Raw genomic sequence first — 16,771 nt, 5'->3', positions numbered from 1 at the left:
AATATGTTTATGTTTAATGTTCTTTAATTACTTTTATAGCTAATCTAGGGAAAGGGGGGTGATTTGAACTTTTATATTTTTTTTATTTTTTTAATACTTTTAAAAACTTTTTTTTTTCTTCTGTTACATTTATGATCAGACCCCTTAGGTACCTTGAAACCTAGGGGGTCTGATCGCTCATACTATTCACTGCAATACTACAGTATTGCAGTGAATAGGAAAATCGCAGCACTTCTATTAGACGATGCCTCTGGCATAGATCTGGCATAGATCTAGTGCAGAGACAAGCCTGGAAGCCTTCAATAGGCTTCCGGCTGTCATAGCAACCGATCACCGCCCTCATGTGACGTTCAGGAGGGCGGCGATCGGCAAAACATGGCGGCGCCCGTGCCGCTGGCGCCGTTTACACACTGCGGTCACATTTGACTGCAGTGTGTAAAGGGTTAACAGCAGCGATCGGCTCGGGCACCGACCGCTGCTGTTAGTGGCAGGTCCTGGCTGTATTATACAGCCGGCATCTGCCGTGTATGGAGCGAGCTCAGCGTGTGAGCTCGCTCCATACATCCCCATGCGACCCATGACGTACAGTTACGTCAAGGGTCGCTAAGGGGTTAAAAGCAACCCCCTTTAATCTACTACTGCTGACATGTCTCCCTTTCCCAACATAATTTTGGTATAAGGGAGCCTTCACACGGAGTAACACCGGTCGTAATTTGTGCTTATTTTTACTGGCGTAGAAATGCGAGGGTTGCGATTACGCAGCGTAAACGGAGCGTTTACGTGAGCAAAAAACGCCGCGTATACGCTCATAGTAAAAAAAAAAACGCCGCGTAAACGTGACCTTCACATTTCTACGCCAGTAAAAATAAGCACAAATTACGGCCGGTGTTACTCCGTGTGAAGGCTCCCTAACTCAAGTTACTTTTTAACAAGGGTATATCATCTTCCTCAGCAGATATAGATGAATGCAGGAATTCCCCAGATATCTGTGGTTCTAACTTCACCTGTATAAACACTCGAGGCTCATATAATTGTACTTGTCCCAAAGGATTCAGAAACATTTCCAACACATGTGCAGGTGAGTGCAATGTAATATTTCCATTATTTTCTCTTTATCGGTCTTTTCCAGCCTGTGATAATACATTCTGTTGCATTAATTTTCTTCCTGAAAAGACTTATTTCATATGGGACTCAGTTTAGTAACTAACATATGGTGTGCGTCCTTGCTACCGATAGCTGTAACTCAGGCTGTATAGCTGGAGGTAAAGCCAGCTGAATTAAGAGCTGCATACACCTGCAGTATTCACTGCCATCTGTCTTCTATAGGCTATATAGCCAACACTAATTCAGCTAGAGCCGTGATCCTGTACTTGTTTTAAAACTGAGAGCTACAGTATCTCTTTAAAACTAATGTAGACTATCTTTAGCTTCTGCTATACAGCCTTAGATACAGTCAGTTCAAGTGCCCCTACATTAGTCAGCATGGAGAATGGTTGGGGGGAAAGGTGGCAATGATGGAGGTTGCAGGTAGAAGAGGAGGGCTATAAACCTTTTGTACCTGAACAAGTGTACATGACCACAGCGAAATGGGTAACATGGACTTTTGTACACATTATCACCCCCATTGAATCAAGCAGAATAATACGGTTTTGCTCTCCGATATTGCAGGCAGGGGGCTTTTTTTCAGAAAAGGGGCGAGAAGATGAGCAATTGCACAGTTCAACCCATCTATGGACATCACATGCGTTATCAGTGTTCACACAAATATTATGTTTATACCTGATCTTTAGCATAACTATGCTGACTGCTTCTCTAGAGCTACTCATTACATAGCACTGTAATAGTGATACAGATTGCACTAAAATGCCTTGTAAATACATCCTCAAATCCACATTTCAATTTCAAAGTAGGCGCTTCCATCCCAATTTTAAGATAAATCATAGAAGAGAAACCTCTGCAGTACTTTCTCTTTCTATGCACTACCTCTGGCAAGTCTTCCTTTCCCAACATCTTTTTTGTATAACACAAGTCACTTTTTAAGGCTGAGGTCCCACGTTACGGAAACGCAGCTTTTTATTTTGCAGATTTTGCTGTTTTGGGGGGTTTTTTTGCACCAAAGCCAAAAAAGGCTTTAGCTGAAAATAACACAGAAATATTTGCAACAAAATAAACTAGGTTTCCACAATGTGGGGCCTCAGTCTAACAAGGGTATATCATCTTCTTCAACAGATATAGATGAATGCAGCGAGAAACATTTCTGTGGCTCTAACTTCATCTGTACAAACACACCAGGCTCATATAACTGTGTTTGTGCCAACGGATTTACAAACATTTCCAACACATGTGCAGGTGAGTACAATGTAATATTTCCATTATTTTCTATTCTTGATGCCTCACTTATATTTTATTTTGATTGTATGTACTATAACCCAGTGGTCTGTATTGTGTGCGCACTCTCCTGTGTAAGGCCCGGTTCACATCTGCGTCCCCAAGTGGACCCCGAACGGAAACCCATGCACAGATGTGAACCAGGCCTAATACACTGTACATGGCTACCTCCAGCAGTCCCATAGACCTTCATGGTGCGGGATCTTCCATACTTTGACCAGTGCTCCACTCAAATTCCTCTCATAAGAGTCATGTGACAAGGGCAAATGTGACTCCGAGGAGCCCTATTTTAGTAATTAGTGGGGTCTCAGTGGTGGGGCCCCCAGCGATTGTACATTTTTCACCTATCCTGCAGTCAGTTCCTAGTCAAATATAAACACTGCAGCCATTGCACAGTCCAGTAAATACTGCTCCATAGTCTACTGAAGGACTTCTTATCCTGTTTCTACTGGGGTCTCATAAGTGGTCAAAGTCAACAATAAAATTACTAACATTGTTACAATTCTACTTATTTTAAAAACCATGAAGCACATAAGCAGTTATCTTGCTAGATACTACTGCAGCTTGGGATGGTTTATACATATAGTCGCCTCCCCGCTGCACCTGACCCACAGGGGGCACCTCACCGCTTTAGAAGCACATGCCCTAATGCAAACCCTTGGCTTTCCGCTCCTCGGGTCCGCTTGGGGTTACTCGCAGACCCCTAGACTATAATTGGGTCTGCCGGGTTTCCAAGCGGATTTGGCCTGAGATACAGTCAAACCTCAGCCAGCATGGAGAATAGATGGGGCAATGGGGGATTCGCCAACAGGCTGCAGGTAGAGCAGGAGAACCATAAACCTCTTCTACCCGAATGACTGGACTTGAGCACAAAGGAAGGAGTAACACCCTCAGATCCACATTTCAATTTCTAAGGAAGCGTTCCCATCCCATTTCTCAATATGCCGTAGAAGAGCTTTCTCCTTAAAGGCAACCCCCCTTTATTTACTGCTGCTGTCAGGTCTCCCTTTCCCAACATAATTTTTTGTATAACACAAGTTATATTTTAACAAGAATATATCATCTTCCTCAACAGATATAGATGAATGCAGGAATTCCCCAGATATCTGTGGTTCTAACTCCGTCTGTACAAACACACCAGGCTCATATAAATGTACTTGTGCCAAAGGATTCACAAACATTTCCAACACATGTGCAGGTGAGTACAATGTAATATTTCCATTACTTTCTACTCTCTATCTATTATTTGCATTACAATTTGATTGTCTATACTATAACCCAGTGGTCTGTATTGTGTGCGCACTCTCCTGTGTAATACACTGTACATGGCTGCCTCCCACAGTCCCATAGACCTTGACTGGTGCGGGAATTTTCATGTTGTACTCATATTCCATTTCTTGAGGGTCATGTGGGAAAGAGAAATGGAGCTCTCAAGGAACCCTATTCTAGGGCTTAGTGGGGGTCTCAGTGGTTGGCCCCCAGCGATTATACATTTATCACCTATACTGCACTTAATCTGTTGCTATTTGGTTGCACCAATGCCAAATCAAAATGCCAAATATTGCTCTAAAATCTTTAATATTAGCAGAAAAGTAGTTATTATCTTGCTAAACCAGATATGACTGCAGCTTGGCTTGTGTAGGTAATCGCCTCTATCAGAGCTGCCTTCCCGCTGCACCAGTCTCCATATCCCCTGTGCCAATAGATAGTGTGCCTCATTTTTAACTAGGTATAGCCTCCACCTGGTTGTTCTCCTGGAGTAAAGCCTCCCTCCCACTTGGCTAGCCCCCTTACAGTGTGGATACACCAAAAAATACTGTATATAAAAAAGAAGATCTAGGAGGTGCTGCTCCAAATAAAAAGACAACATATTTAGCATATGTGCCCCCCAACATATTTGCTGTTGAGTCTTTGTCAGGACTAATTTTGGGTGGAGTCCGCATTTGGCCTACTGACTCCACAGCCCTGATAGCAACCATAATAATCATAAGCTTTCTGTCTCCTCGGAATCTGCAACTAAACATTACTAGAGCTCATATTCCATAGTTTGCTATACCGTCAGTACCACTACCTATATACCTATAACTAACTCTTCATTAAAGGGGTATCCCCATGACGCTTGTTCACTAACCTGCAGGCTGTTGTGCTCTCTTCACTTCCTACTTTTCTCGGCACATTGGTGGGCGGGGGTTCACTTGCACGGGATTGGTTGTAAATGAATTACCACAGTGTGAAGCTGATGTAGCAGAGCTGGATATGAGTCAGTTTGCATTACATACAGAGGTAACGGACCCCCTATCTCAGCCCTTATCAGCTAAATTTAATTAAACCCACTGTTAAGTGCTCAGAAATCCCAGAGCACTCACCTCCACCTCCCCTATCTGAGAAGCTCTGCTACTTAAAAGACACAAACAGCTCAGAGCTGAACTTGTCTGTATGAACTTATCTTACTGCATTATAGTGAGTTACCATGAAGCTCCTGACTAGCCGCAGCACTACTGTAATTGAACTAACAAAGTTTGGTATGGTAGCGCTTCGTCTGTTTGGGATCTTCCTGCATCCAGGAAATTAGATCTGTACACAGACTGTTTTTCCTGACTTGGTCACATGAAACCGGACATACCTATTACGCCTAATTTTTCATATCTTTTAATCAGGTTCCCCCAGAGTTTTTTTTTGTAAATGTAGATTGTGAGCCCCACATGGAGCTCACAATGTACATTTTTCCCTATCAGTATGTCTTTTTCGGAATATGGGATGAAAATCCATGCAAACACAGGGAGAACATACAAACTCCTTGCAGATGGTTTTTTGCCCTTGGCGGGATTTGAACACCAGGACTCCAGTGCTGCAAGGCTGCAGTGCTAACCACTGAACCACCAGAGTTTAATGGGCTCGAGCATGAGGCAAATAACACAACTAACTGCTTGTACTGTGTACATAAAGCGTAAAGGGATCCTATCATTCACAAGGTATTTTTTCTCCCTAACACTTCGGAATAGCCTTAAGAAAGGATATTCTTCTCCTACCTTTAGATGTCTTCTCCATGTTGCCGTTCCGTGGAAATCCCGGTTTTCGCTGGTATGCAAATGAGTTCTCTCGCAGCACTGGGGCGGGCCTCAGCGCTCAAACAGCACTGGGGGCGTCCCCAATGCTGCCAGAGAATTCTGCAGCGACGCCTCCATCTTCTTCAGGAACATGTCTTCTTCTGGTGTAGGCGGTAAAACTTGTAGGCCTCGGGCCTGGGCAGAGCCGACTGCGCATGCCCACAGGCCACAAGAAAATGGCCACTTACACTGGAAGAAGACACAGGAAGAGGATGTTCCTAGAAGATGGAGGCGTCGCTGGAGAGTTCTCTGGCAGCATTGGGGACTACCCAGTGCTGCGAGAGAACTCATTTGCATACCGGTGAAAACTGGGATTTCTACGGAACGGCGGTACGGAGAAGACATCTAAAGGGAGGAGAAGAATAGCCTTTCTTAAGGCTATTCCGACGTGTTAGGGATAAAAAATACCTTCTGAATGATAGGATGCCTTTAATTGTAATAATAAATGGGGGTCTGTGAGTTAGGATAAAACAATCTACAGCAGCGGTACTCTGACACTTAACCTTCCAGTGGCATAACCTCTGACCTCTATGACGTGTTCACATTAAAAAGTGAACAATTGAAAGCTCTACTAACAAATGTATATTAATATTTGCCAAATAGAATACCAATTCTGGAGCCATCTTTACTGGCATTATTCCATTCCTCTGTTCTTCATTCTCTAAATGTATATTTAGATCCTTTTTTTTTATAAAAATATAAAAATCTGCAATAATAAGATAACTATATAACAATAACAGTATTAAAAAGCAAATAACAGTACAAGGTTAATCTAACAGAAGGACATATAGCATGGCAAAGCTGCAAACAGCAGAATGACATAACAGGTAATCAATCTATAATACAATATACGCGTTAGCCCATACCCTCAACATAGTAAATTGCCTGGTCCAGGCTTATTCTCAGCACACATTCACATCTCCCGCATAGACAAGTATACAATTATAGATTTCTTTCTCTCTACTACATCACACTAACTAAGGGGTGTACACACTACCGTTTGTGACTGTCAGTAGTGTCTGTTACAAGATTTTAACAATGGACACAGAACCGTAATAAATCCGTTAAAAATCCTCTTAATTTCAATGGGATTGTATCTGTCGTCCGTTAGTGACCATTTACACTAAATCCATCCGTTACTTTTTTTTAAACATTAATGTCTATGGGTAACATATAGTAACGGAGGGGCGTCTATTATACTGTCCGTTTTTCCGGGCAGTATAAAAACAGACACGAATTTGTCCATTTTTTCTGCAAGTTTTTTTTAATTGTTCTGTTAAATGATCAGTTAAAAAAACTGACACAATAACATCAGTTAAGGGTCTTTCACACTTGCGCCCGGTGTCCGCTTTGTGCATTCCACCAAGTTTCCGTCTTCAGCCCCAGCGAAACTGGACAGGGGATGGAAACCCAGCAGTGAGTTTTATAACAAATGGGTTTGTAAAGTTGTCTGCCCGTGTCTGCCTGCTGCCTGTCCGCGGGGAAACGTTTTGTAGTAGCCGGACACAAAGTCGGACATGCAGGACTTTTTGACTGGTTAAAAAAAAAACGGAAAGCACCCTTAGGGCCCATTCACACGGCGTAAGCGCTCGGCTCATTCCGAGCCGTACACACGAGCATTTCTAAACACTTCCCATTCACTTCAATGGGAGCGCTCGTAAAGCCGGCTTTATGCACGCTTCCATTGCAGTGAATGGGAAGTGTTTAGAAGCGCTCGCGTGTACGGCTCGGAATGAGCCGAGTGCTTACTCTGTGTGAAGGGGCCCTGAGTGTCTGTTAATGTCTGTTATAATAGGTGTCCTTTTTTAATTTTTTTAATGGACACTATCAGAACGGACATCCAATGGTAGTGATACCTAGCATGGACAGTGGCATGGTTCCAGTAACCACTGGTGCACTTCTTATCAATACTTCTCTCAAAAACAGCTGACACTAGCCTTGAAAATTGTCCAGCTCCAGCTGCTTTTTTTGTCACAGAAAAGTAAGCAGACATCCTACAACTGATCCAACACGTGTGGCCTTAAGTAACAGCAGATCCTGCACGACATTGGGATCCAGCTTGGGGCTGCAGCTTTCAGATGCATGGATACAGAAGCAGTGGGAGGTGGAATCCTCCTCTGTGGCTACCCAGGGTATTGTGAGTGGTTCTTGAAACTCTGGATAATCTGCAGAGGAGCTGATGCTCCAGAGCCATTTTCTCTTATATTAAAGTGGGTTTTTGGGCTTCACAACTTTCTTCTTGTTCGTGTTTCCCAGTGAAGACAGTGGACGCAAAATCTGGGGTGTAGCTATAAGGGGTACAGAGGTAGCAGTCACAGGGGTCAGGTCAGGGCCCTGGAACCTGAGGGGGCCTCATAGTTTACTCTGCCACATAAAATATACCACTATTCTAAATAGCATATAGTATTTAGGGGCCCCATTATAATTTTGCATTGGGGCAACAGGAGCTTCAACCTACGTCTCTGCAGATAGTCCTTGCCATTTGGCTTTGCTGTCTCCTACTTACAAGACCCCCTCTCCTCTGGGCCTGGGCCGACGACATAGGATTTGTTTGTAGTCTGTTACCATGGACAATTTGCATAGCAGCTAACTAAGGCAATTTTCAAAGGTGTTACTTGTTCATTGCAGATGTATTGGATCAATAAAAAATATAGCAACTTGGTGTATATATTAATTTCAGGTTTAACTATTCAGGTTATATATATCTAAGCTTGCATCATGTATGGCATCAGAACTCTGTAGTCTTTGCATGGCCTCATCACTGTAAAATGATGTATGTATTGTCGCCAAAGCTACACCTTCTGATCTCTCCACTAAACACATGTGAATGCAGCCATGGGCGTATTTTGTTCTATCCTAAAGATGTCTGAACATTTGTGTGTTTTCCTAACTAAACTTTTCTTGTTCTCTGCTACAGAAAAGTTGACGTGTAAGACTATGTTGTGTGGCTTAAAAGGTATATGTGTTACCACAGCTAACGTCCTATCATGTTCCTGTCAAGAAGGATACAGAGCAATTTCATTGGGATTACAGTACCCACAATGCAATGGTGAATACAAGTGCTCCTGCTGCCATGGCATACGCGCTTATGCTTGCTTTATTCACCGCATTGGTTACTTTTTGTGTGTGCTTTCTTCCAATTGTGAAGTAGAATTTCTTGCTTTCTTGCATCAAGGCACCTACTAGTGCCAAAATTACAGTTTAATGTTCATGTAAATCTATGGAAGCTTTAGGAGGCCCGTGAGGTGTCTCTTCCCAATATGAGGAGACGAGTAGTATGCGTGATACATTATTGTTGGGGGACCTAGTGCAGATTTTGCATTTAGGCCCAGGACCTTCATGTTATACATCTCAAAGAAAACCCTAATTACAGACAAGCAGTCAGTACATTGTTGTAGGGGAAAGAGATTGATGGAGGAAAGCCTTTGCATTAAATAACAGTCAGTCTAATACAGTGGTCTGTATTACATGCTGCACGGGGCCTGGGGAGTCAGTGGTGAGCTTGACGTCACAGTAGGCCCCAAAGCAGAAAGGAAGCATGGCGCAGAGTAAGGAGTGATGAACGCAGCTCCGGGGCTCCTGTAACTGCAATGAGCGCTCTATCAGTACTGATGGAAGCATTCATTGCACCTCTAAAATAAGTAGCACACACATGGGCGTCCCTACTGGTGTGTGGGGAAGTGTTACATGTGGGGAAACTGTTGGGGCCATTATGTTACACATAGGGACAATGTAGTTGCCATTATAGTACAACTGTGGGCCATTATACTACATATGAGGGCACTAAGGGGGCTATTATACCATATCCTATGGATAGGGGATAAATACCATATTTTTTGGACTATAAGATGCACCTAGGCTTTAGAGGAGGAAAATAGGGGGGGGGGGAATTGAAGCAAAAAATGGTAAAATATTTAATTTATGGGAGTTGTAGTTTTGCAACAGCTGCAAGGACACATTGACAGGTGACCCTGCAGCTGTACGGGGATGCATAGAGCATTTTTTTGCGGGGGTCAGATGTAATTTTTAGTTATACCATTTTGGGAAATGTCTATTGCTTAGATCACCTTTTATTTAAATCAGAGGCAAAACGGTGAAAAAAAACCCAGCAGGTTTAGCACTTTTGTTTTTGACGTTCACCGTACAGGAAAACTATTAGTAGAGCGGGCACTGTCAGACACAGGGATACCTAATGTGTATGTGTTTCACATTAATATTCTACTTTTATATGTATTCTAGGGAAGGGAGGGATTTAGGACTTTTATTTATTTTATCTTTTTATTATATTTTTTTAAAAGATTTTTTTTTTACTATTTTATTAGTCCCCCCAGGGGACTTGAACCTGCAATCATTTGATTGTAAGTCTATGGGAGATTCTATACAATACTATTGCAGCTGGTCCTAGATATTGCTATGACAAGCCTGGGAGCCTTCATTAGGCTCCCGGCTGTCACCAGAACAGATCGGCTCCTGCGATCTCGCCGCGCAGGAGGATCGGCCCCAGGGCTAATTTTAAACTTTTTGGGGGGGAGTGAGTGGTGAGGGGGGGAGGTCTTTGATGCCTGCGATCAGACATGGCAGGCATTAGCTCTGGCATCTCCGCTGTAACTCTTACAGGTTGATATGGTGACCACTCTGCAGCAAAGCGGCCGCCATTATACTTACAGACCCGGCATCCGCTGTAATAGAACGGCAGATGCTGGGGAGGGTTTTGGTGTCGGGGCCGCAGCATCGCCACGCTCCTGCCGCTGCAGGAAACCAGTGATGGCAGGAGTTTGGCGATGCTGCTGGAAAAATCACTTACTATTCACTTCAAACAGCAGAAGTATACGGGTGGGGGCCTAAGCTTACGTGGCCATGTCACCCGGCGTGGAATGGAGCGGCGGTGGTGGGGGGTGTCTGTGTGCTTTTACTGCACAGACGACCTTTGGCTGTGTAACTCAGCCAAAAGCAGGTAGTAATGCCGCACATCTGCCTGTGCCTGTAGCCTTATGGTGCTGAGCGTTAATTATATGATCAGCACAACATAATAGTATGTAGCAGAGTGGGAAAGGATTAATAGCTTGTGTAATATACTTTGCTTACAAATTTGGACTCTTTTCTGTGAAATCCTGCATTTCTTTGTTTCTTATCCTGTTGGGATCTGTACCCTGAGTATGGTGTACAAACTTGTGTGTGATGAAAAGAATAAGTCGGGGGGCTCACTTCAAACAGTATCATGGACATAAAAAAAAATTAAAAATTTGCTTCTGTTATCTTAACCAATTATAACTCACTAGTGTCATAACTAAGCAACTTTTGATCTTCTGGCAACACTTGTATCACTAATAAATGTAATATGCATTAATCAATGTAAGAACTGTAGAACGTGGTATTATCCTCTCTTGAGATACAACTACTGCTATCACTGTAGAAAACACATTCTATTCATTTTATTTCTTCTAAACCCGCCATGTGTACATCTAGTGCTCCATACTGGACAGTTTCATATCCCAGAACAAAGACCTGTTACTATTTTTCTCTCCTTGGGGACGTAGTAAAGTGTTGCGATCTCCACAATTTGACAAATAATGTAAAAATTTGAATAGAACTAATCTAAAGCAGCGCCACTAATAAGCCGTTGCATGCACTGTTGTTGCCATTTTTTTCTTATGTTATTTTTTAAGGAAATAGATTTATTAATTTTTCCCATGTTTCCATTCCAATATTCATGTGCTCTTTTCCCCCCCAGTGAAATGCAAATACAAAGACAGCAGAGAGGACTGTGCCGCCATTGACAAGGTAAGATATACAAAGTGTCCATCTGCTGGATACATTACAATGAGCAGATAAATTCAGCTTCTTTACCATTCACTATAAAGGTCAAAAACTTTGCATAGTATTATATATAATGACATTCAAAGCAAAGAATAAATTATTGATTTTCCACAAATTGAAATGTTGCTAAAGGATGTATAAATCTGTACTAAAAACCTATGATAGTCTACGAGACTTGGGAGTAAACTATACATAAGTATTATATAACCAGTATGGGATACGTACTGTGTGGCACCCAGCTGGAAAGAACTAGCAGCATGGACAGTGCTGATTGGTTGAGAACTTACAGCTTTAAAGGGAATCTGTCAGAGTAATTTGGGGCACTAAACCACCCACAGGCCCATATAGACCGGGGGTTTATGCCCCAAATAATAAATCTTTGTACTCACCCTACTGCTATAAGCCTCGCACAGGCAAAGTTCTTCACTGAAGACAGAGGTACACCTTGATTTCAGTGCTCATGCCCTGTCCTCAGAATGGACATATTTGGCTTAAGAAAAGAACCGCGCAGGTGCTAGGAGCAACAGAGTCTCTCTCTGAGGGGGCATACACACAGGGCAAAATGGCTCGGGTTCTGGCGCGACTCCATGCGGAATTCACGCGGTAAAAAGCCTCCCCATAGAACTCTATTGAGAGGCTTTTTAACCACGTGGATTTTGGCGGTAATCCAGCATAGAATTTGCACGGACACCGCTTGAATTCTGCACGAAGTCGTGCCAGAACCCCAGCCATTTTGCTCTGTGTAAATGCCCCCTAATAAGATTTTAAGGACCTTTCACCACCTCCAACAAGGCCAGCTCTTTACATCTTTTAATGGTACAGTTGGAATTTTTTCTCTAGCCCCACCATTCCCAAGCAATCAATGCTGTAAGTTTTTGTTTCTACTGTTAGGAGGGTGGTGTCAGGCAGGAGCAGACAAGGGGTGTGACTCTCAGCTCTGACACTGGTTGCCTCTGATTGGAGCTCTGAATCACCCCCCTGCCTGACACCGCCCTTCTGATGTTACAGAGCACATCAGGTATTATGTAACAGAAAGGAGATTGATTTTATAGTCACTCCTGGGTTTACTTCAAAAAGCCACAGTCAGCAAAATCAGTAACAAATAAACTAAACAAAAAACCCTGCTTTCTCTCGCTGTGGGGCTTTACCTTTAGGGTCTATTCACACGGAGGAAAATGGTGAGGAATTTGGTGTGGAATCCCATAAAGAGGCTTTTTTTTCCGTGCTGAAATTCCACACCAAATTCCTCCATGTGAATGGACCCTTAAAGGGATCAATAGAAACTTGATTTTCGGTAACAAAAGAGTAAAAATACGTATTATCTGCTAAGTCATCATGATAACAAATGAAAAAATTCCTCTGTTTCAGCCTCTCCAGTTCCAATGCAAGCTGAATAATTTTAGGGAAAAATATAAACCATTTTGTACAAATGTGACAAGCCAGAATGATCCCTCATTGATGGAGGTAAGATATCAAGCCATCCTCACAGATAGAGATGTCCCTTAGGTCCCTTTTTCATACACAGATATTCTGGCCAGCATCTTGATGAGTATATGGGCAAACAATCATTCATCTGATTATTTTTTCCCATACAATCTGCATTTTTGTGGTAGCTCCTGTCTCAGGTAGAGAAGTGGATGTGGAGAGAAGACAGCAGATGACAGTCTTTTTCCCAATTAATTTTCCCAATCCCAATCAATGGGAGGCTTTTTTTCAGCGTGGAAAATTCCACACCAAATTCCTCACTATTTTCCAACGTGTGAATGGACCCCAAGGGCCGTAATCACAGTGCTAAAGCGCTGCCGAAAGAACCGCTGCGTGATCGCATTGTGGTTCTTTCCGCAGCGCTTTGAAGAGAAAGTTCACAAAGTTTTCCTCTACGGACTTTTTCTTCCCATTATATCTACGGGAAAGCCGCGGAGTTTCCGTAGATATAATTAACATGCTGCGATTTGCAAAGCCGCAACGGCTTTGCAAATCGCAGCGTGTCCGCACTGCGTTTTTTTTTCCGCAAAGTGGGCATGGGATTCACATGAATCCCATCCCCTTTGCTTGCACTGTAAAACGCCGCGATTTTTCCCGCAATCACAGAGTTTACGTCCTGTGGGGCCCCGGCCTCAGGCTGTTTTTCTTCTGTTAACTGCTGGACTTTCTGCTCACTATATGAAACACAGCCAACTATATAAACGACTTACACATACACTCACATCAGCCAAATGGTCAAGACTTCAGCATACAAAAAGTTGCTTAAGGCAACTTTGCATACATTGCTTAAAAATTACCCGCAGCGGAAATCGTGTTTTTGAAAAAACGCAGTATGTCATATATACCGACAGATAGTCAGCAGTGGAAAATTGTACGTGCTTTCTGTGTATTTCTGCCATGGTTATTCTCACAGCGCTTTTTCACTTCTGCCCACTATATGGGGCCTTAGCCTAAAGGGGTTGTCCACCAAAAGACATTGATGACATATACACAGAATATGCCATTAATGTGTAAAGGACTCACAGCCTCCGTGTCCCACTACTTGCTCACCTCAACCTCACTAGGAAGACTTTCGGTTATGGTTGGGCTATAAGTAAGCAGTGTAGCTCTGAGCCACAGAAGTGAATGGAAGATATGCAAATAGCATAGAACAGCGCCATTGATTCCATAGCTCCCATTCACTTCTATGGGAAACCTGAAAGTAGTGGTGAACAGAGGCTGGTGGGGCGACATTTTAGACATAGGTGTGGACTCAGAGGTGGGACCCTGCATCTGTTAGACATTTATTATATATCTTATGGATATGCCAATGGTGTTTTTCATGGGAAAACCCGTTTTGGGGCAAAAATAAGAAAAAAGAAAACAGTATCCACAGCTCTCTATGGGTCTATCTAACCATCTGATATACATCGATGACATATGGGAACATCAACTGGATTACCCTTTATTAAATGACAAAATTTTGTAATTAACAGTTGGATTGACTCTTTAAGGCTAAGTTCACACTACCGTTATTTAATGTCTGTTGCTCTCATCCGTCACAAGAATGCTAATGTGAACATAGTCTGAAGAGTATGAGAAGAAGTCATCTCTGTAATAACCACTTTTGGCCTCTTTGCTTCTGGAAGCTTTTAGAGGGTTTGGATAATCTGATCGATGAATTCAGCTATGAAAATGACGCTGACAGGCTACAGAAAGCGGGACAGTTGCTGAAACAGGTGGAACCAAGCGTACAAATCATGGCTCTTTTGTCACAGAAGGCTTTGTCATATAGAAACCAGCGTGAAACGATCAGTGAGTATTGTCATGGTGTGTTCATGGTTTATAGGAGTGTGTGCTGGAGTGAAAAATAACTAGCAGAACGTGCCCCATATCAACTTCTCTTAAGGCCGGGATCCCACGTGGTGTAAACACTGCGATTTAGGTTCTAGATAATCCCATCCATATATTGCAGAAAAGTAAGCGCAGCAGAAATGCTGTGATTTCCAAAATCATTGCATTTTTTGGAAATCGCAGCATGTCAATTATTCCTACTGAATAATTGGTTTCTGCTGGTTTCCCTATAGGTATAATTGAAGCAAAAAGTCAAAATAGGAAAACTCTGCAGACTTTATTTATTATGCTTACTTATATAGCGCCATCACATCCCGCAGCGCTTTACAGATATTGTCAGTCACTGTCCCATATAGGGCTCACAATCTATATTCCCTATCAGTATGTTTTTGGTGTGTGGGAGGAAACCGGAGTACCCGGAGGAAACACGGGGAGAACATACAAACTCCTTGCAGATGTTGCCCTTGGCAGGATTTGAACCTAGGACTCCAGCGCTGCAAGGCTGCAGTGCTAACCACTGAGCCACCGTTGAAAAGCGTTGCAGGAAAATCTGCAATGCATTTCTGCTGTACATCACTTTTTCGCTGCTTTACGCGCCTTCCCATTGAAGTGAATGGGAAGTGTTTAGAAGCGCTCGCGTGTACGGCTCGGAATGAGCCGAGCGCTTACGCCATGTGAAGGGGCCCTTAGATATAAAACAGAATACTAGTATCAGCCTCTTGCGGTAATAGATTTGTAGAGAGGAGCAGAGGATGCTGAGATGTGCAGTTTGTCTAAATGCTTAAACTGCAAGTCCCACCACAGAACTGGAAGTAACAGAGAAGTCCTGTAACAACATCGAAAGTCAGCGATTACCACAAAAGGTTACATTTTGCAATAGAAGTGACGAGTGTGGGAAAGCATATTCAAGTATTTTGATTTATTGAATGTTTTTAGTACCATACATCAGTGGCGTACATAGTAAAAAGACAGACCAGTTATATCATGTAGGCAAAAATTGTTGATACCCATTACAGTTTTAGATTAGATGACTGTTTGATGTTTTTGTATGAATCCTGCATATAGATTCTAGCTATTTATATGGTCATGTTTCTGTAGGTATTCAGGTTTCACTTGGTTCTTCGGATGGTGGCACACTCTCAGTTCAAGGCAAAAACAGCGCTATAAACCTGGACTCTAAAACTGCTGCAGGGAACACAGGTAAGGCTGGATTTACACATGCAATTGGTGGAGAGAAAAGTCCTACATATACTCTATGGGGTCTGCAGTAGAGATGAGCGAACAGTAAAATGTCCAAGGTTCGATATTAGTTTCGAGTAGCCCCTCAATATTCGACTACTCGAAACGAATATCGAATCCTATTATAGTCTAGGGGGGGGGAAATGCTTTTTTCAGGGGTAGGCAATGTTCGATCAAATTACACTTACCAAGTCCATGAGTGAGGGTCGGGCTGGATCCTCCGTGCAGTCTTCTCCGTGCAGCGTCCCCGCGGCATCTTCCGGCTCTGAATTCACTCTGCCAGGCATCGGGCCTGGGCAGAGCCGACTGCGCATGCCTACACTACAAGCGGGCATACACAGTCGGCTCTGCCCAGACCCGATGCCTGGCAGAGTGAATTCAGAGCCGGAAGACGCCGCGGGGAAGCTGCACGGAGAAGACTTCTAAAGGTAGCAGAAGAACCAGCGTTGATTGGCCGACTGTATAGCATTCGGCCAATCAATGCTGGTTCTGCATCAAACTTTTACATTCGATTAGCGAGTGGTGAGTACCACTCGATCGAATACCTACTCGCTCATCTCTAGTCTGCAGGTTTCCGCTTGCAACCACTTTTTAAGCAGACAGGGTCTCCATCTTTCAGGTTGCCTATGCATAAAATCAAAGTGTGGGCCTATAGTAGGCTGTGCTTGCCATATTTTGTCTCAATATAACAAATAAACACATTAAAGCAGTGTGCAGAAGACATGGCAAAGTGTGCAGTTATCTGTCCGTGAAAGGGTTACTCTGCTGCGGGAATGGCGCAGCTACAATGGGCTACAATGACTACCGACCTGTAGCACTGACATCCCACCTGATGAAGGTCCTAGAGAGACTGGTCCTGACACACCTACGCCCCCTAGTGAGCTTCGCTCTGGACCCCCTCC

The 16,771-nt window shown here is 43.2% G+C and overlaps 1 protein-coding gene across 2 annotated transcripts in view; it reads left to right on the top strand.

Annotated features, from left to right (window-relative positions):
* The window catches only part of ADGRE5 (adhesion G protein-coupled receptor E5), an 81,678-nt gene that overhangs the window by 44,270 nt on the left and 20,637 nt on the right, over window positions 1–16,771 (top strand). The window contains exons 5-11 of one of the 2 annotated variants that reach the window (XM_075272790.1): window positions 956–1,078; window positions 2,230–2,349; window positions 3,464–3,586; window positions 11,227–11,276; window positions 12,681–12,776; window positions 14,426–14,591; window positions 15,729–15,830. In XM_075272790.1, the coding sequence (XP_075128891.1) occupies window positions 956–1,078; window positions 2,230–2,349; window positions 3,464–3,586; window positions 11,227–11,276; window positions 12,681–12,776; window positions 14,426–14,591; window positions 15,729–15,830 (780 nt within the window). The remainder of the gene's footprint in view (window positions 1–955; window positions 1,079–2,229; window positions 2,350–3,463; window positions 3,587–11,226; window positions 11,277–12,680; window positions 12,777–14,425; window positions 14,592–15,728; window positions 15,831–16,771) is intronic. The other variant, XM_075272791.1, reaches the window with a different exon arrangement.

This window comes from Leptodactylus fuscus, chromosome 5 (assembly GCF_031893055.1).
Source record: "Leptodactylus fuscus isolate aLepFus1 chromosome 5, aLepFus1.hap2, whole genome shotgun sequence".
NCBI classification, from domain to species: Eukaryota; Metazoa; Chordata; class Amphibia; order Anura; family Leptodactylidae; genus Leptodactylus; species Leptodactylus fuscus.
Note: the sequence above shows the minus strand (reverse complement) of the source record. Positions and strands in the feature narration are given on the sequence as shown.